The sequence below is a fragment of the Crocodylus siamensis genome, chromosome 9 (assembly GCF_052110815.1).
Source record: "Crocodylus siamensis isolate JL-2025a chromosome 9, ASM5211081v1, whole genome shotgun sequence".
Classification (NCBI taxonomy): Eukaryota; Metazoa; Chordata; order Crocodylia; family Crocodylidae; genus Crocodylus; species Crocodylus siamensis.
The window spans coordinates 44894490-44915609 of NC_143403.1; the positions used below are offsets into that span (position 1 = coordinate 44894490).

The 21120-nt window shown below is 45.4% G+C and overlaps 1 protein-coding gene across 2 annotated transcripts in view; it reads right to left on the reverse strand.

Annotated features, from left to right (window-relative positions):
• The window catches only part of ATP6V0D1 (ATPase H+ transporting V0 subunit d1), a 78903-nt gene that overhangs the window by 13230 nt on the left and 44553 nt on the right, over positions 1-21120 (reverse strand). For both annotated transcript variants that reach the window (XM_090062735.1, XM_090062733.1), the window contains exons 3-4: positions 5912-6090; positions 631-710 (exon numbers count right to left, since the gene is read on the reverse strand). In XM_090062735.1, coding sequence (XP_089918861.1) covers positions 631-710; positions 5912-6090 — 259 coding nt within the window. The remainder of the gene's footprint in view (positions 1-630; positions 711-5911; positions 6091-21120) is intronic.

The following is a 21120-nucleotide window of genomic DNA, read 5'->3' on the forward strand; positions in this document are numbered from 1 at the left end:
GGAATTGTGAGTAACCTACCGGAAACCGGGCCAGTAATTTGGGACCGAGTGTTCTAGATGTGAATCAAAAGGGCTAAGCAAGCCCATACTGATTTGCTCAAGGAATATTTCAATAGTCAGTGGTTTGTATTCCTTCTCCACCTCATCCCTCTTTACTCAGTACATCTATCTGGCTAAGCATGCCTCACAGTGCGTGCTTAAGAGGGAAGGGATCAGCTTTGGGGGACCATTTCTCCTGTACAGGGAGGCAGACTGTGAATGCTTCAGGGTAACAGAAGCACCCCATAATCCCAAGGTCTGTGTATCCCAGGTGGCCCAGGCAAAGAACTAAGTCCAGGTGGTGGCAGGAGTACCCCAGGCTTGCGAGTCTGCTCCAGGAAGGGAGTAAGCCAGACGTAGGTAGCCCAGGGGAGGCACTCGAGGCTTGATTTTTGGTCAGGCACAGTGAGGCAGGTAGCTTAGTGCAGGAGCACCCCCTACTGGCTCACCACACACGCCTCCAGGCACACCGCTCCATTCAGCTGCTTGCTAGCAAAACAGCCATGCAGGCAGTGTGAGCAGACCAATAATAGCCACATTCCTCACCAAGGTGTTTGAGTTCTTCCCCTCACCAACCAAGGCCACGTTTACCTTGTACAATGTGTTCCGAATGATTTCAATGTTCATTTCATCCAGGTCCTGCTCAGATATGCAATCTTGGAAAAAGGCAGCTGGGAAGAGACAAAGTAAGCCATAAGCAATGGTGCCAAGCACACTCCCCCTCTCCCCTCCCTGAAGTCATCTATGTACCACCTCCTGGAGAACAGCCATCCTTTTTAGACTTTACTACCGGCGAAACCAGAGTTTTCCAGAAGCTTTCATTAACATTTGCAGGTGGATTTGCAGAAGTGCTTGTGTTGGCTGCTGAGGCTTTGATGACTGGGCCCTTGCCTTGGCATTTAAATGGAAGCCTCTCTCTGCTGAAAGCTACCTCTTACTTTCCCTTAGGTGGAAGGAAGAACTCCACATCTCTTTCAGCTAATGGCTACTGGAAGAGGCTTTGTCTTATCAACTATTTTAAGATTGTGTCAGTGTACAATCTGGAAGCCTTTCTAGGCACAGTCTTATAGTCAAGGTCATTATCAGCCTATTTGGCATAAAAATCTTTCAGCTCAGGCTCAAAAGAAATTCCTCTCCTCCCTTCCACCCTCATTCTCTTCTTAAAGCACTAATTTGGTCCTTGCAAAGTTGCATGAGCCCAATTTAATAGAGAAGTGATTCAGAGGAACTGGTCAGGAAGTCTGTGTAAGAAAATATCCATTTAGAGTAACTGGACAAGTGCTTCCTATACCTACTCCTGCCAATACTAACCCCCTGGACTGCCCACAGATTTATTACCCTTGCCCTTACCCAGAAGGCCTTTGTATCACATCAGTATCCAGATCAGTTCCCACCACTTACAGATAGATCTATTATGGTGGAAGGGAAGTGCTCAGGCCCACAGGAATGTCAGTGTTGTGCCAGGATTAATAGCAATGGTACACTACCAGCCTCTAGTCTTGGAAGCATTTCCAAGTTTCTTGCATGCTCTCTGGGAAACAAGCCATATAGCCAGCCAGGTATAGTCTCATTACTGCTGCTTGAGAATACTCTCTTTGTACCTACCTCACCACTGCTGCAGGGAGGACAGGGACACAGCACAGACTACTGTGCAACCTGTTGAAAAGTGGAGCTTCTCCTCCAAATAAAAGAGTGCTGCATCCAGTAAAAGGCACCTGCAGTACCTGCTAGCCCAGACAGCATTGACTGCAGAGCCTGTACAACATTTCACATGGTCCAGGATTCTAATCTAATCTCCTCTTCTCAGGCCAGCCAAAGGGAGCCCTTCCTCCACTTTCCCAAGACAAAAATAAGTCCTTCATTTGCAGCTCAAGGCAAATGAGGTGACTTTGTGTCATGGTGGAGCCTGTACCAGGCACATCAGCAAGGACAGGCTATTACCAGCACTGACAGCCAAGTAACATGATCAGCATGTTAAAGGGGAGTATCACCCCCCAAGGGAAAGAGCTGCAAAGATGATCAACCCCAAAGTGAATGTTCCTCAGCATCCTGTGACAACTGCCACAAGAAAGGGTAAGCCTGGACATGGAATGGAGGCCATGTTGGCAGGAAGTTAGTTGACCTCATCTCAAAACATGCCAAGAGTGAAGTCCAGGAGCACTTGCGTTTAACAGACATTGAACCAGTCCAGCCCCAGGTCCACTCAAGCCCCCTCTCAGCCTCCCCTGCCCAAAGGCTTACGGGAGGTGACAGAGCTTGGCTCCACCAGGGGCATGGGGATAGAGTTGGGCTTCCAGCATCATTTTTTTGGAAATTAACTGAGAATGTAGGAATGTGGAATAAAGTCATCATTTTGCTGGAAATCTGCAGCAGCTCTCCCCATCCTAGTGCAAAAAACAGAGGGTGCTGTCACCAAACAAGATGCAGAATTATAGGGCTGGAAGTGACCTCAAGGGCCAGTGTAGCCCCCTGGATAAATACAGGATGAGCTACTCCTAAACCATTCCTGAAAAATGCCTGTCCAGCCTCTTCCTGAAGACCTCTAATGAAGATGCTACAGCTGCCCTGGGTAGCTTGATTCTTAGTCCTAATGGCCCAACGATCAAGTGAGGGAGGAATGGTTTTGTTTTGTTTGGGGTTTGTTTGCTTGGTTTTTTTTTTTGTTTTTTGTTTTTTTTTGGGGGGGGGGGTGAGTTTTTATCTATATCGGCTTGAATGCAGTTTAAATTCACTGCTTTACATCTTGACCCCTGCACCAGGGGAAAAAATAGCTCTTCCCCCTTTATGGTAGCCTTTCCAATATTTGAAAAAACTGCTCTCCTGTTTCCCTTTAATCTCCTTTCTCCAAACTAAACAGGCACAGTTCCCTCAGTCTTCCCCGACTTCCAATCCCATTATCCTCTTTGTCACTCACCCTTCAATCCTCTCCAGTTTCTATGTTCTTCTAAAATGCAGAACCCAGAATGTCACACACGCTCCAGCTGAGGCCTAGCCAGAGCTGCACAGCATGGCACCATTAACTCCCACACATTTTGCATGCCTCCACTACTACTTTTACACATCCTCCACAAAAATTTACTTGCCTTTTGTTTCCGTTTGCAGCTGCATCACATTACTGACTCATGCCAAGTCTGTAATCCATAATAATCCCCAGGTCCTTCTGGCAATCCTGCTCCTAGCCAGTTATATCCCATTCTGTATTTGAGGATTTGGTTTCTCTTCCCTAAGTACAGTGTTTTACATTTGCCTTTGCTGAATTTCATTTAGTCATCTATAGTCCCGTTCTCTACTCCAACAAGATGTACAATTCAACTCCTAGCTTCAAGAGTGTTTACAAGCCCTCCCAGTGTTTTGGGCGTGGGTTGCCTTCCACTATAGTGTGGGGCACTCGTCTTCCTAGGGCTCCCTTAGCAAATATTAGCCAATTACTGCTCTCCCACAGCAGTGGCAGGGCACTGGCAGTGCCCTTGGCCCCCCTGCCTTTTGTCATGGCAAGCTATGGCAGGACCTTGGCATTTCTCATTTTGTCTCTGTAGTGGTGTGTGAAGGCATGCAGTTGGGGATTCCTTTAATTAATGACTGTCGGTAAACACAGGGGACTGGACTAGAGAGCCAGAAAGCCTCTTCCAGTTCTGTCCCCACATAAATGAAGCAAAGATTAATGTCAAGCTTTTAGGAACAGGAGCTGGAATAAGACTCTGGCCTACAGAAAAGTTCTTCAAAAACCTTATTTCTCAGCTAGTGTCATCTTTAGCACCCAGAAGAACAGGGCACTACAATCCAGTTAGGAAAGGAAACAAAACAAACAACCTTACATTCCAGCTTTGGGAAAAGCACTCACATTATATTAAAGACTGATAGCTGGAAGACTTTCTTTCCAAGCACATGGCAAGAAAACAGTCAGTAGTAGATGCTCTCATGATTCACAATCACTATTTGCATCAGGTGTCATTGTTTTCGTCCTGCTCATAGCTGCAACTTTTACATGATGGTTAACACTTTGCCCACCCATGTTCAGAAAAAGTGTCAGTGCTATAGCTTGGCTGAAGATGCTCCTTCCCCATGTGAAAGCACAGTAAGCAGCAGTCAGATTTGCAACTTTGTTTGCTTTACGTTTTTCTGTCACAATTATTTCTCTTGCCCTATTACCCCAGGCTTTGTTCACAAGACATTTTCTATGAAAAACCTTACTGCAACCAAATGCAATATCTGGATTAAGTGTTTAGTTAAATTAGGTTATTTCTGGCAAACCCAGAAGAATTACTAATAGATCATTGGTTCAATTATATATGGTTACTTTATCTGCAAGGGCTAACCCAGGAGGCCTGCCTCGCCAGATATAATATATATCTCCTGTAAAAACATCCTTATTTCCTCAACAAGTGGTCTCTTCTAGTTTTATGACCTTATTGAGGTTTCAGTGAGAGAAGGTATATTCCACTAATGAAGAGTAACCTAGTTTTTTTCATAGTGCTACATGTGGATAAATCTATCTACACCTATCAGTTGCCACAAATTTTGTTAAGTGTATTTCCCTCTTTCAGTATTGTTTTTTCCTTGCGTCATACACTTCACTACTACACAGAATACTGCTATCGAGCAGCTTTTCAGCAAATCTGCAACCCATGCCAAACTTCTGTGAAATTTCATGCTTTTACCAATAGGCTGAAAGTACCATATATACTCAAATAAGATGAAGAAAAAAGCTCCTCCTCTAACATTCACATACAAGAAAACTTTATTAAATACATTTTCTATCTTTAAACTGCTGCCAAAACCAATGTATGTTCAGTAATGGAAACCAATGATGAAGTTGATTAAATGCAACCAGCACCAGGTATAATTATAAAACACATGGCCCATAAGGGACAAACATACTGATGGGAACTATTTTTTGTTTTGTTACCCTTCAAAAAAAATTTTTTTTTTTTTAAAAGGGCAGTAGTTTCTTCCACAGGCACCAAACCTGGAGGTACCACAATATCAGACCAGCACCAAGAGGGCCAGAGCCAGACCCGACATCCCCCACTTGGTGCCAAATCAAAATCAAAGTGTTAGATCTTAGCCAAAAGTATAAGATGCTGATGGGAACATGCCACAAGGACAGGTTAGTCTAGCCTATCTGAATAAGATATATGGTAATGCACATTGTGCTCAGTCCCCCTCAGCACTGATTTTTTTTCTTAGTCATGGTGAGCCACTTCACTGAACATATTTCATCCTCTTCTTCATTCCCACAACTGAGCTGTACCTTTCTTTTCTCATTTCCAACAATTCCTATTTCCTCACCTGCCTTAAAATGTCTGGCTGCATCACCAAACGGGGCCCAAAACAGTTCACCCTGAATTCTTCCGTCAACCCCTCTCTCAACCTGTTGCACAAGATTAGAGTGGGCCCCCCCGTCCCTGAGGTTGAGGCAAGCCAAGCTGCCCTTCACCTCATCTGCACATACATTTCTTGAAGGATCCCAGGACTCATGACAAGAACACAGTTCCAGTTGTAAGTGGGGGTGTTAATTAGCTCATGGATCCTTTGGTGAGGCGAGGTGGACATGCATCTGGAACGCACACACACAAGCACACATATGCTTAAATTTTATACCAGCCAAGGTAACTAGTATTAAAGAGGAGATCACATGAATTAAACATGTAGGTAGTAAGGTTTGTATCAGAAACTGATTTCAGATTATGTGTCAGTGCCCTCCCATGAGTGGCTATGATCACTGAGCAAACAAGCTGAGAAACCTTCACGCAAGTTAACATTGAGCTCAAAGTCTCAGACTCTGATGTGCAGGGACATTTCCCCATCCTAGTAGGAATGGGCAGACTGGTTGAAAGCACAAACAAAAGGGAGTCTGAATAGCACTGCTCACCTAGGGGCGTGTCCACCAGAATTGCATTGTAGAGCTCTGCAGGGGTCTGGGCAATATTCACAGCTTCCATCTGCTCAAAGCTCCCCAACGGGTGGCACTTGGGCACCAGCTCAGAGATGGAGCGCTGATGCAGAGTCCCAGTAATCAGCAGGATGACATTGTCAATCATGTAGCTATACCTGGAGGAACACAAGAATGAGCACGTTACAGATGGAGCACTAGTGCAAAGAGGCACCACACCCACTGGAAACAATACCAAGCTGCTTTTGTTCATTCAATCTGAAGGCTTTCTAAACAGATGCCAAGTGATCTAAACAGATGTCAAACAGATCCCACCTCCACAGGAGCCAAATGAGCTGCCTCAGCAGTACCCTAGGTTTTGCCAAACAAGGAAAAAGAAACAAAACATTGCGTCAAAAATGCAGACCAACTCCAGATTGCTCTAGATTTTTGTCCCCCTATACATCTGACCCCGCCAGCTTCCCTCCACTCTCCGTGTGCTCTCAAGCCACAGAGACCTTTTTATGTATAGTAGTGAACTCTCATTGTGTCTGCTTAAAGCACCACCTTTTTTATGCCAGCAGGAACGAGGCTGAGAAAGGCGTGCCTTCATCCTTTAATTTGGGTCTCGTCACTGCATCTAGGGTAGCACCGATATTTTACAAGCACTGTTGGAAGAAATGTGGTGCTCCCACAACCCTGTTCCAAGCCTGCCTTCTGTATCCCGTGAGCAGTTCCACTGGGGGCTAAGCACTATACAGCCTTATTAGTATCTGTTAAGGAGAAACTCATCATTAGTTAACCCCACTTTGAAACCTTTAATTTCAGTCCCAAAGACACACGGGTATAATCAGAAGTTAAAGAACCAATGAGAGGAAGTCCCCAATTCGGGTTGTAACAGGATGTCTGACTACAGAGCTCATAATGGGTTCTTCTAGCCTTGAACCATGGATCAGTTATGCTTGAGGTCTTGTTCTGACTAGAGGCGCACCAATACATTGGTTCATGTCGTACCGGCACTGATAAAAGCAAAATTGACACCATCGGCAATCAGCCTTTTTTTTGGCTGATGTGGCTGATAATTTTGCCGATAAATGCTGCGTCCACGTGTGCAACCCAGCAGCTTGCAGAGCAGCAGTCTGGCTGGTAAGTCTGTGGGGGAAAACAGGTGGGGGGAGGAGATAGAAGCCCCTGTGGTGAGGGAGGGAGTGGGCTGGGGCTCGTCCAGGGGTGTGGGGAAAGCAGCTCCCATTTCTGGCACACTTGGGGGAGGCATGGAGGGGCATGTGCCCCCCAGACTGTGCGCAGAGGCAGGCTGCACACTAGGCTCTACACCACATGGCACTGACTCCAGATCTGCGTGGGACGCCATGTGCCTGCTGCCGCCAGGCGGGTAGAGGCACTCGGTCAGTGTGCAGTAGGCACGTGGCATCCTGCATGGCTCCAGAGGCAGCGGGGTGTAGGGGGGCGGTTCCTGCCATTTTATGCAACCAGGGGCAGGCGTGGGGGGTAAGCGTCCCCCTGGATCTGTGGTGGGGCAGAGGCGGGCTGCCCACTGGGCTCTGAACCATGCTGTTGCTGGCATTGCCTCCAGACCTGCGCAGGACACCATGTGCCTACTGTGCGCAAGCCGAATACTTCCGCTTGCCTGGTGACGGTAGGCACATGGCATCCCACACAGGTCCAGAGGCAGCGCCATAGGGTGCAGAGCCCAGTGGGCAGCTCACTTCTACGCCATGCACAGATCTAGGGGGCACATGCCTCCACTGGGGTATGCACAATGGTGGGGAGCCACACTTTCCCCAGTGCCCCATGACAAGCTGCCCATGGCTTCATCCCATGACCTACCCTGGCCCCAGGATCCCATTCACCCCTGCCCCGCCTCACTTCCTCCCTCATTGTGGAGGTCTTGATCTGCCCCTCCCCCTCCACAGACTTTCCTGCTGGGCACCATGTGTGTCTGAGTGTCTGTCACTCTCAAGCCACAGCCCCCTCTCCCTCCTGACCCACAGTACCCCACATCCTGCCGGGACGTGAGCGGACCACCCTCTCCTTGGGCTCCAAACCCCCTACACACACCCACAGGCCCCCCCCCCCCCCAAACTCTCCTCACACAAACTCCACCCCCCAACCATACAAAGTACCTGCATAACTTTGAGTTTTTAGCTGTGGGATTAAAATGGCAATTGTGACTTTTTTTTTTTTTTTTTTTTGGCGCAGCTAATCATGATAATTTTTTTAAAATTTTAACAGTTTTATATGGCTACCACAACTGATAAAACAATGTTTTATGACTACTAAAGGTTTTGATGCTGTTTTAATACATGGTCTGTTACCTATGTGCATGAAAAAATTGCTGGTGGTACTTAAGGTTGTATACTTTTAAATTGGTAGTACGCAATCTGTCAGAGTTTGGGAACCACTGCACTATGCAAACGCATGTAAACCAGGACAAAAATATTTTTTTAAATAAAATTAGAATATGTTATAGCAGATGTTTGATTTTTAGCATATGATTTGAGTTTTTTCCTGTTCCAAAATGGCAACCCTCTCCCCTAAAGGAATACTTCTGGCAGCAAGGGAAGGGACTTCTGGTGGCAAAGTTCAGGGATTAGAAAGCGAGACTTCTGGTCCCAAGATGGCAACCACAGGGTGGGGCACCTGTCAAGGGGTGGGGCTATCCTCACAGCCTTAGACAGCTCATCAGAACTCATTAAGCAGCCCTTCAGCTAAAATAATTGCCTACCTCTGGTCCAACGGGTATTTCCATGAACACGCACCATTTGTGTCCCAATCCCTCACACCAAAACAGACCCTGCCCCAGTCCCCATTCTAGCTAAAGGTGGATAAATGTTTTCCAGCTCCCTCCATATGTCCTGCTTTTGCCTTGTCTTTTTTTTTTTTTTTTTTTTTTAACAAGGAACTTTGCTGTGCGTAACAGGGCCATTTAAGACTTGACTCATTCTGTACTGGCTCAGGTGGAGTCTTGGTAACTGGAGGATCTGGTTAACAAGTTAATCTGGTTAAGAGATTAAAAGAGCCCCTCTTCCTCCTACCACAGGAACAAAAGACAAGAAAACTCTCTTCCCCCCACTGTTTACATCATGTTAACGAAGGACATTCGACCATATGATAGGCTGCACTGACTCCTCTACAAGAAGGCCACCGTTAAATCTCCCTTTTGTCAATGAAAGGAAGCAGAGGAAATAGGAATGCGATGAATGCTAAATGGGAAGCCCACAAGACCATCAAGATGCACCTCTCTGAAATAAAAAAAAAACAAGTATGGGCCAAAACATGTATAAGGGAACTGCAATATAGTGCCAGGGGCAGGAGGGTCTGTCTCTCTCTCAATGCTATTGCGTCTGCTTATAAGTAGATGCAATTTTGTTTAAAACTGGATTGCATTTGCAGGCTATTCTCCACCCACCCTGCTCCTACTCTGGCCACCAGCGGGGTACACTGCTCCAAAAAGGTTGAAAACCCCTGCTATATAGTAAAGCCAGAAGTGTAGCAGGAACAGGGTACAAGAGCTGCCATTGCCCCTCAACAGTTTTCAATGAGGTGGTCTCTTCTATATATCTCCTGTAAAAACATCCTTATTTCCTCAACAAGTGGTCTCTTCTAGTTTTATGACCTTATTGAGGTTTCAGTGAGAGAAGGTATATTCCACTAATGAAGAGTAACTTAGTTTTTTTCATAGTGCTACATGTGAATAAATCTATCTACACCTATCAATTGCCACAAATTTTGTTAAGTGTATTTCCCTCTTTCAGTATTGTTTTTTCCTTGCGTCATACACTTCACTACTACACAGAATACTGCTATCGAGCAGTTTTTCAGCAAATGTGCAACCCATGCCAAACTTCTGTGAAATTTCATGCTTTTACCAATAGGCTGAAAGTACCATCTATACTCAAATAAGATGAAGAAAAAAGCTCCTCCTCTAGCATTCACATACAAGAAAACTTTATTAAATACATTTTCTATCTTTAAACTGCTGCCAAAACCAATGTACGTTCAGTAATGGAAACCAACGATGAAGTTGATTAAATGCAACCAGCACCAGGTATAATTATAAAACACATGGCCCATAAGGGCCTAGTGGCTGGTCTTTTCCAGTTACATTAAAGAGCTGACTCAAGCCCAGGTCTTCACAAATCAGTTGGGTAAATGTAAGCTCCAGGGCTGCTTTCTTGCAAGTCCTTTTTTTCTTTCTTCATTTAAAAAAAAAGAAAAAAGAAAAAATGAAGAGGTGCTCTGTAGGTCATTCCAGATCAAACAAACATGAGCCACTGACCTTAGCACTTCCTTTTCCAGGTGACAAGGAAGTTTATGACCAAAAAGTTAATTAAACCAGACTGAAAGTGACCCACTGTTTGAGGCAGCCAGAAACACCACTCCCCTGTCATGCCTCTCTCCACTTCTTGAAAGAGGACCCACTTGCTTTCTCGTACTGGGATCTAGTGTGAATGCAGCTGCCTTCTTATGTGTCAGGTATTTCACAGGGAGCAAAAGTTTATTTACTTACACTATGGTTTCTTTTACTAGACCTAATGGGCTTAGCAGATTTGATTTATTATGCAGAGGGTGACTACCAATACCCTACAACTCAACTGCCCGACTAATTTTGTACTCATCTTTGCCCTCCCCCTCCCATTCCCACCCTCTCCCCAATGCACATGAACATACTCTTAGTAATTTGGAGTCATAGAGAAAGTTAGGGTTGGAAGGGACTGCAGGAGGCCATCTAGTTTAACCCACTGCTCAAAAGCAGGACCATCCCCAACTAGATCATTCTAGCCAGGGTTTTGTCCAGCTGGGCCTTAATCTCCAAGGATGGACATTCCACCACCTCACTGGATAACCTGTTCCAGTACTTCACTACCCTCCTAGTAAGAGCTTTTCCTAGTAACCAACCTAAACCTCTCTTGTTGCAAACTTGAGACCATTGCTCCTTGCTCTGTCATCTGCCACCACTGAGAACATCCTCTTTGGAGCCACCCTTCAGATAGTTCAAAGCTGCAGTCAAATCCCCTCTCAGTCTTCTCTTCTGCAAATTAAATCAATCCAGTTCCCACAGCCTCTCCTCATAAGTCACATGCCCCCCCCCCCCCAAACCATTTTTGTTGCTCTCCACTGGACTCTCCAACTTGTCCACACCTTTTCTATAGTGGGGGCCCCAAAACCAGACAGTACTCCAGATGTGGCCTCACCAGTGCAGAATAGAGGGGAATAATTACTTCCCTCGTTCTGCTGGCAACACTCCTACTAATGCAGCCCAGTACGCTGTTAGCCTTTGGCACTGCACAGTGGAGGGTTGCATCTATGTCTGCTTGTGACAGGACTCTTTATGAGAGCCTCATAGTTAGCTTCCCACTGGCCAGCTTCCAGCGAGAGCCTCTCGGCTACATGCCGACTTTATGCAAATGGGAGACTCCTCTCTACCTTGCTCCTGTAGCCATATGGCTGAGGGCAAGTGAAACTCAGGGGCATCCAAACCCCAAGCTTCCGGGCTTGGGCACGCACATTAGATGCCCGCCAAAGGGTCTGGAAGCATCTGAAGCCCCAGGCAGGGGTGGAAGATGTTTTCCGGTAGTAGGGCCACATATGTTTCTTGAATGACTCATGGATTTGGAATCGATTTGGCTGATTTGACTTGGAACACAAAATTAAAAGAGAGAGAGAGAAAACGCACCAAAAAACCCAAACAAACAAACAGGCACACTGCCGACATATCCATCTTACTGTCCACTGTAACTCCCAGTCCCTTTCTGCAGAGCTGCCACTTAGCCAGTCAATCCCCAGGCTGTAGTAGCGTATGTCCTTGATGGATGAACCTCATGAGATTTTTTTTGGCCCAATCCTCCAATTTGTCTAGGTCACTTTGAATCCTAGGTCTACCCTCCCTTGCATCTACTACCCTCCTTCCTGCCCCTACCACCCCCCCGTGTGATCCACAAACTTGCTAAGGGTGCACTTCATCCCATCTTCAGGATCATTAATGAAGATATTGAACAAAACAGGCCACAGGACCAACCCCTGGGGCACTCCACTTGGCATCAACTGCCAACTAGACATTGAGCCATTGATTACTACCCGTTGAGCCCAATAATTCAGCTACATTTCTACGCACCTTACAGTCCATTCATCCAATCCATATTTCCTCAGCTTGCTTGCAAGAATGCTGTGGGAGACTGCATCAAAAGCCTTGCTTTTTTGCTCCAAAAAGTCTGTTAGTGCTTACATGCACTCAGGTCATTTTGGGAATGTGCAGGCACGTTCACAGGAATTAGATGGTAGAGAAACCCACGGCTGATCACATTGCCAAAGCTGATCACATTGCCCACAAAAGTAATTCTGGAAGATGATTCCTTCCACTACTCTTATGCAAGCAGCATAAGTACCAAGCTTGAAGACAACTTTGGAACTGCTCTTTAAGTTCGTTAAAGAGAAAGACGTCAGGTTATGCTCCACCCTTATGAAGAGAATAAATGCAAAGAAGAGTTTCCCAACTTGCAGCAGCGTGATACTGAAGAGACTGCCTGCTTGGCCAGGGGTGAAGAGTCCCATCTCTAGTAACTTGCCTTTCAAAGCACCGCTCTGCTCTTTCACATCAAAGGCACGCGAAGTGCCAGATGTGGTTTGCTTGTATTCAGAGCCATAACTAGCCTCTTAAATGCCTTAACTGAGATTATTTTCTAGAAGTTCCCTGCATGAAGGTCAAATTTCTAAGAACTGAAAGTTCTCAGACACACATTGCCACAGAAAGGAAAGAGCCAAAGGAGAGTCAGATTCGCAGCAACAACTGAAGGGACCTTGAACCACTGTACTTGGCATAAGAGAGCACTTTGTTCTTAGAAGCTGCAGGTTCATTCGGGCCAGCTCTCCCTTGCATTAGAAGGGCATGTGTTAGAAGAGGACAGTGATGCACAACAGCAGCAGCTCAGAGCAGGCTCTGCATCAGTTCAACATGTGCATGTATGAACAAAGCATAAATCCTCAATTCAACCTGATTTTTTTTTTTTTTTTTTTTTTTTATAAGAGTCAGTGAAATGCAATGGAGGAGATTTCAAAAACACAGAAGGCGAGAAATTCCAGGACTGCCTTTGTGTTGCTGATGTTAATACAAAGACTGCAACTTGGGCTTAGTGGGCAACTTTCCCTTAGGAAGAAGTCACATCTTTGAGCTGACACTTGTGCAATGCTGCTGGAACAACATGCAACAACACAATGAAAAGGACAGCCCCTACAGAGCACCCAGCAGCTCCTTTTGACAATCATAAACAGGCACCGGTACAATGATGCACTTAATTCTCAGACAAAAGCTGCTGGATAATGAGAAGACTTAAACTCTAGCCCCGTAATCTTGAAAACATGTGCCCTTACCTCTGGAATTCTAGATCTCCCACAGCCGATCTCCTTTGCCAACTCAGAAATTAGTGCAGCAATTTTAAGACCAGCACATTACAGTACCAGTCAAATGTATATTTTCAGTCTCTGACCTAGATGAACCTAAAACCCTTTTCAAGTGGTCTTACACAATGGAAAGAAACAGGAAATAATTAAGAAGTTAGGGTCATTAATAACTCTTAACTCTCCCAACCAGACCTCACAACTCCTAAATCTCCACTTCTTCCCAGCTCTGTAACCAGATTTTTGCACTCTCTCGAGTCCAGACAACTTGCTGCTGACTTAGCAAGTCAGCAAAAATGATGGGCCCCACATAAAATGCCAAAGGTCTACAGCAGCTCTTACTGACTAAAATCTGCAGCAAAGCAAATAGGTAGCCAGGAAGAAAAATTAAGACAAAATCTTTGATACTATGGGAGACTGAGAAGCAGAGGGAAGCCAACTGCATGCTGTGATGGCAGGTCCTGATGCCTCCTTGTCTACCTTAGCAATCAGTGTAGTAGTGGTGCTCAAGTAGCCCCATAGGTACATCTGGAGTTTCAGACTCCCAGACCCCGCCAACAGTTGGGATGAGAAGAGGATATCTGAACATTCTTGGCTAACAAGTATTTACAGCAGCGAATACTGACAGCAAACAAACGAGTCGGTCACATCTCCACTTGACTTTGATTTGCTGGGCAGGCAGCCAAGGATCTAAAGAAACTGAGCAAATGCATCTCTGAGTGTTCAGCCAAACAAACAACTGATAACCTCTGAGGACAGCATCCAAGAGACCTGGTATATAGTATTTCAGCTTTATCTCAAGGCCAGAACCAGCTGAGGACACAGGACAAACTTAATTACAACATAAGCATGACACACCCAGAAAAGCCAGTCTGGCCATGGAGTAGCAAACACATGCACAGACACCCCTGGATGGCTGCTGTGCACAAGGTTTCTAGCCAGCTATGTAAGCTAATAACGTGCAGTTCCGCCAGCTGGAATGGGCCTCACTCAGCAGCAAAAAATGCTGTGTGCACTCCTCACATGGTTTGAGTTTCTGTGCCCATTAGGCCGTTTGGGTATACAATGTTCTTGTAAAGGATGCACTGAAAGCCTCTTGGAGCAGTCATTTTTGGTTTGGGAACATGCCTTAAAGAATCCAAGTATTCAGCTTTTTGTAAGTTTCACATGTCCCTTTCACCATCTACCTCAACATATGCAAAGCAAACTGCTTACAGGGAAACTTGCCCATCCATTACTGCCTCCTGTCTTCCTTTCCTGTACCAGTAAGATACTGTCTGTCCTGGGCCAGTGGAGGTTTTCCTGTTCCTCCCTGGATCATGGTTTATAACAGGGCCAGGCAATTATTTTGGGTAGAGGGCCACTTACTGAGTTTTGGCAAGCCAGGGAAGGCCGCATGGCAGGCAGCCAGAGGCAGATAAATATTAATTTTCAAAAATTTTTAGGTGTCCAACGGGCCAGACAGAATGGCCTGGCAGGCCACATCTGGCCCACAGGCCACGTTTTGCCCACCCCTAGTTTATAACAACTTCAGCTTCCAGAAGAGAGCACAGAGCCCACAGAATCTGGTTTACTACTTAAGCTGCGACCATCACACATTTGTGATATGAATAAACGTTCCCCAAGACAAAGGGCTGTGACCTTAGTAGTGCTCCAACCCACTACTCTTCCAATGTTCACACCCCTAGTCTCATGTAAGTATAGAGATCAGCAATTCTTCAGTTAGCAATCAAAACTACTGCATTCAGCAGGGAGCAAGATCCATTGTGTGGAAAACTTCATGGCCCATTAGCTGAGGTCACTTCACTCCACTCCTTACTTACTCACCAATGTACGCCATTGACTACTCCTACAGTAACACCAACTATGGCAAATCACTGCTTTTTTAAAAAAAAAAAAAAAAACACAACTAAATTTCCTATCAGAATAGAAAATCTGCCAGAAACGCACCATACTTGTGTAGAAACTTTCTTGATTCAGGTCTTGGACACAATGCATTTTTTTAAAAATACACTGATGTAAATTATACCGGGATCCAGACTGGACAGCAAAGCAGCTTATTCCAGTGCAGTAGACAGGAGGCTGCTATAACTTTACCGCAGCACTACGGAGTGCTGGTAACCGCCTACTTGCATTAATTTAGGGGTTCTCAATCTTTTTAGACTCAAGTACAGCTCCATAATTTTTGTGAAATAAGCACTGCTCATTTCAAAAGTGAGGTGGGCTTGACTTATATACCATATCTATAAAAACCTTAACTTTTTTGTCCAGAAATATGGAGATGACTTATACACTGTAAAATATGGTACTTTATTTATTAGGAGAGTGCTTGCCTCCTTGCAGAGGGGCCAGGGGAGTGGCCAGGCAAGGAGAGCCTGAGCCTAGCCTTATCTACTTAATTTCCTCACTCTTCCTGCATCACCCTTCAAAGGATCTTGCAGCACCCCAAAATGCCCAGGCACCCTGGGTTGGGGGAAAAAACAAAACAAAAAACCCAAGCAGCTGCCCCAGAATAGGCTACAGAGATCTCCTACAGCAGTTTGGTTTTATGCAATTCTTGCAAAGGTAATTCTCCTAGTTGGGCAGTATAATCCCACTGAAAGGCTTTTTAAGGGCTGTCCATTTCTCATTCCTACCAGTATAAAAAGGTCTGGCAGCAGAGCTGTACTGTTACCCAGCACATCCACAGGTAGCAAATAGTGGGAAGGTCAGTTACGAAATAAATGGGGGTAACTGACAAATAAGTAACTGCAGACTAAGGAGTGGCAGCACAACCAGGATACAGTGGGGACAACAGGTGACAATGCTCTCCCTCCTGAAAAGCCACATATCTCCTCCGACAGTGCTGTGACATGGCAAGTACAGGTCGCCATAAGAGTGCCCAGCCCTCAGCCATGGGTCTATAAGTTCTCAGTGGTGAAGTAGGCAGAAGAAGATGCTATAATCTCAATGGCTATGAAGGCAGATGAAGGATGCAGTAGAATGAGATCTCCAATTGTCTTGGCCTCCTTGCCATTGGATCAAGATCCTGTTCTGTCAAGAACTATGTGGAAGCTGATGTGCAACAGCTTCGCCAAAATAAAAGAAATCACATGCAGGCATCTTCCATGAAACAGCTTTTCCAGCACATTCTTCAAATCCTTTGATGGCCATCTACTGACAACAGGAGCAGGATTGAGGGGTCTGGAAGCTTCTGGTCATGAACTGGCACAAAGGAAACAGTTACAAGGTCATCTAGCACTTGGACAAGGCAGGCGTGCAATTCTGCAGCTGTAACCACAACTGAGCAGCCTTCTCCAGGATCCGCTTTGCTCACCCTACATGAAAAGGGGGCTAGAAAAGGTGCCATAAGCATAGTCTGACTACCTTTTTCCTGACTTGATAACTATGTCCAGTGGGATCACCTCTACTGCAGTTGAAATCAGTGAAGATACACGTTCAGTTTTGGGACCTGGAACATCAGGAGCCTCGTGGACAACCCTAAATAGTAAACATTCAAGAGTGCCACACCAGAATTGGGGCTCGAGAATTTGGGTGACAACACTGACATCACTGCACTGAGCGAGACCTGGCAAGCAGAAAACCGGCCGCTCCCCCCCCCGCCCACCACACACACACAGGGGTACCAGCACAGGCCCATGCTCCTGCAGTCTGGTGATGCAGCCATGAGCCATGTGGTTCTGGAGCAGTGCGGGGGCAGGAAGGCAGGGAAATGATTGGGGCTAGGGTAGGGCTGGGCTGGGCTGGGCTGCTGCATTCTGCTGCTAGCTCCCCCTGGCTCCTGTCATCTTTGACAAGCAGCCAGAAGCAGATAAAGATTAAATTTTCTAAATTTTCTTTTAGGGGCCCAGGGGGCAAGACAGAATGGCCTGGCAAGCTGGATCTGGCCTACAGGCCATATTCTGCCCACCCTTGGTTTAAGGTTACCAAGAAGCACAACTGACATGAACTATTTCATTGTTCACCTGTTGCAGGAAAAATGCCGAGAACAATATAAACCTCTCTACACGGCTTCTTTTGACCTCATGAAAGCCTTCAACTCCATCAACCAAGTAGTACTGTGGAGGATCCCTCAGAAGTATGAGTGCCGACTGAAATTTAAACACCATTCTTTGCCTGCTTCATGACAGTATGAGAGTGATAGTTTTCAGTAATGGATCTACTGCAGATCTCTTTGAGGTTGAGGTGAGAGGTAAGCAAGGGTGTGTCACTGCTCCAATACTCTTCTTGATGTTCCTTACTGTGATGCTGCATCTGACAGCCAACATGATTCCAGTCGGAGTGGAACTAAACTACCGATGGCAAGCTGTTTAATGTCAACTGACTCCAAGCCAAAACCAAGACCACCCTGACCTCAAGTAGTAATATTGCACAACATGACTAATGACAAAACATTACACTGACTTGTGTTTCTCAGGAATCCTCTGAAAGCCTTGCCAAACTATACTGCAATAGCTGCTCCATGGAAGGATCACAAGGACAGCCATTTTTCCACAATCTGGTTAATGCTGAATACAAGAAGAGACTGGTTTTTCCATTTATGGCAACAGAAGGATGGGTCTGTAATCAGGACGCGAGAGAAAGAGGGAACAGTACCACGACTGCTTTACTACCACAATTTACATGACCGTACCATTCCAAAACATTTAGAGGGTCAGTAAATATTGCCACCTAAACTTATGTTTTCCCCCAAAATGAGTACTTCCCTTCCAGACTTCCCTTTATTTTATAAGTATGTGCGCACATGCACACACACATGCCTTTTAGACATAAAAATATGACTTTAAAGGTCCAGTCTTTTGGTCTTGCATAACTACAGATTATCCTACTAGGGAGATTCCCAGCTTCTTGGTGAGGACACAGATGTTCTAACTTTGGATACGCTCTAGAGAAGGCTATAAAACCAAGATATACTGCTCTTTAAAAAAAGAGAAAAATATATTTTAGTACTTTATGTGGCTTACAGTGCATCAGCTCTGCAGGTAGGGTAATTGAAGCACCTGACTGAAAAACAAAAGAAACAAATATTCCAGAACAATTTAACAAGAACTGACATTTGTTCAACGGCTTTTCTGCAAGTTGTACAAAAGGACATGGGCTATAGGGCTGCGTGAAGCTTTGGTTGCTAAGTTGATTCGGAGATTTCACCCAATTCAGCGGCCGTATTTCTGAATCAAGTCAGGAGACCCGCTAATCTTTCCAAATTGAATCGGAAGCCTCCAATTCAATTCAGAGAGATTTGATTATTTGGAGATAGACACAGCTTTATATGCTTTTGCTACGTACCTCAAGATACCAGCTGGCTCGTGAATGCTGAGACAGTGAGGCAGATGGAGCATCCCATGGGAGCACGAGGAGAGAGACTCCCCCGCGCACTCGACGGTGGACCCAGAAGTGGGCCAGAAGCATTTCCAGTCCACTTGTGTCCACTGTGGAGCACACAGAGGACTCCTCTGCCCTGCCCCCCGAGCTTGGCAACTGGTGCCTCCTTGGTCTGGGGGAGCACCCAGGGTCTCCTCCCCACAGCTGATTGCTGAGCCCCCCCCACTGTGTGCTCGGCAGCGAACCCAGAAGCAGACCACGCTTCTGTGGGACCCTCCATCTGCCCCATTTCAGCATTCACGAGCTGCGCCTGGTACCAAGGTATGTAGAAAAAAAGCATATAAAAGTTGTGTCTATGGCCGAAGCACCGATTCTCCAAAATCACAATCAAATCTCCAGATTCAGATTCAGCCAGATTGCATCAAGACAGTGATCTGAATCAGCAAATCAAATCACTGTCCCCCAAATCAGGCTGAATCCAAATAAAATATGGCCAGCTTCGCACACCCCAATGGGCTGTATCCATGCTCTTGATTCTGATTTGGGATAGCTTCTTTCTGCTTACAAGTCATCCAACCTTCCACAGCACAGGACTCAGAACGTGGCTTGAATTCTATGCGCTGGCTTAGGAAGCTGACCCGTTTCAAGCCCCTCCTTGTGGCTCAAAGGCTAAGCTTTCATAAAGAAATGTACCCTTAAAAGTGAACCAAGAGTAAGCAAAAGGAAGAGCTAGGGGCAAGGCACCAGGCTCAGCATGGAGCGATCTCTTGAATGCACTGAGAATTCAAGAGTCAGTATTGAACTGCTTTATCGCTGATCACAGCAAGCTGGAAAAGAAAAGGGGAGCATACTAGGACAATCTCCACAATCTGAGTGAATGTCCATTCAGTACTGAAGGAATGCGAACATGGAAGATGTCCCGCACCTCTTCAGGTCCTAGATTAAGCACAAGAGATAAGGCTCAATGCCCAAACTGACAGGTGAAATTCTCTACCACATGTTATATCATGTCAGACAAGACTACACTGTGCCCTTCTTTGGCTCTACAGACCATAACATTATTTTCTGCCCAACTAAAAAGCTGGGACAATCCAGATGCACATGAATCCCAGGGGTATCTCAGGGACATGCAGCTTATTTTGCAGTCCTTATTTACCAGAGTACCAACACCTTCACATCTCATTGCACTCCTGCCCAAATCCATACCAGTAAAAAAAGAAAATCCACATTCCAAGAAAAAGGCATCTGCCCCAGAAACGTCAAGCCTACAACTGCAGGGTAGGTATCACAGTGCAAAGGCTCAACCAATAATTAGATAATAATAAAAAAAAAAAATGGTTCAGTGTAAGACCAGATGGCATAGCCTTAGACTCCATTTCCCAACAAGGGGCTCAAAAGATTAACCCTAACAGTTGACTTGGCTGTGGGACTAGCCTTCTAGAAGTCCAGATAACCAAGTGTACTGTGACAACACACTCAGTGTCCTTAGTATTAACCTTACTAAACCAAAACACCTCAGTGTATAGAAAGTGTAGTGGATCGTCATACATTTTGAATACTTACTTCACAGTTCTCAGTGCTACTGTTGGAACTAGCATTCCATAATGGATGCAGCCACAATTTATTGCATAGCATAATATCACAAAGGCTCTCTCTTAAAAGTAAATAAAAGGTAGATGCAATGCTGCAGTTTTGATCTTATGGAAGAAGTGGCTGTGCGTAAGTTCTAGATGGCAGAATGACAGAAAACAAAATCAGAAGTACCAATAGAGGCAAATATAAAGGCAGCAATTTAACACCAAAAAAAGCTTCAGTCTATTCACTGCGAGAACTCAATTACTAGTTACTTCACAGTCTGACAGGAGGTCCCAGTAATGTTTCAAGAAACAAATATCGCTACCCACCTATACCACTCGTCTTGTTAACACTAAACTGGTGTGGTCTCTAAAACTATGAATTGGCACATTTGTGCTCCTTTACAAGCACTCATGTGAATTAAAGTTTTAGAAGTTTCTGGTGCTTGAAATGCTGCCACAAATCCTGAAAAGTCACTTGTGTAATATTGGCTTTAAAAGAGTAGAAAGAAGGTATCCAAAAGCCACAGCTCCATATATATGAAGGCAGGTCTCACAGTGTTCAAAGTCTACTCTATACCATCCTGCATCAAGAGACAGATTTGGACATGGGAGGACCTAATCCAGGGAAGCTGACGCCCCCTCATCCATTCAGGTGACTTGCAGTCAGCATGCTGGATGGAGCCTGTTCACAGGTTTACAAGTGTTTCATTAGTAAGGCAAGCTTATATCTTAATTCATGTAGTTTAATCATGCATTTATCAGAGATGAGATTTTTTTTTTACTGAGTATAATTAAGTCTTACTGTACGGTGTGTGGGGGTAGGGAGGACACCAAAAAAAGAAAGTGTCATGCATGCTATAATTCCAAGTAAGGAGCAGTGAACTGTGCTGATTA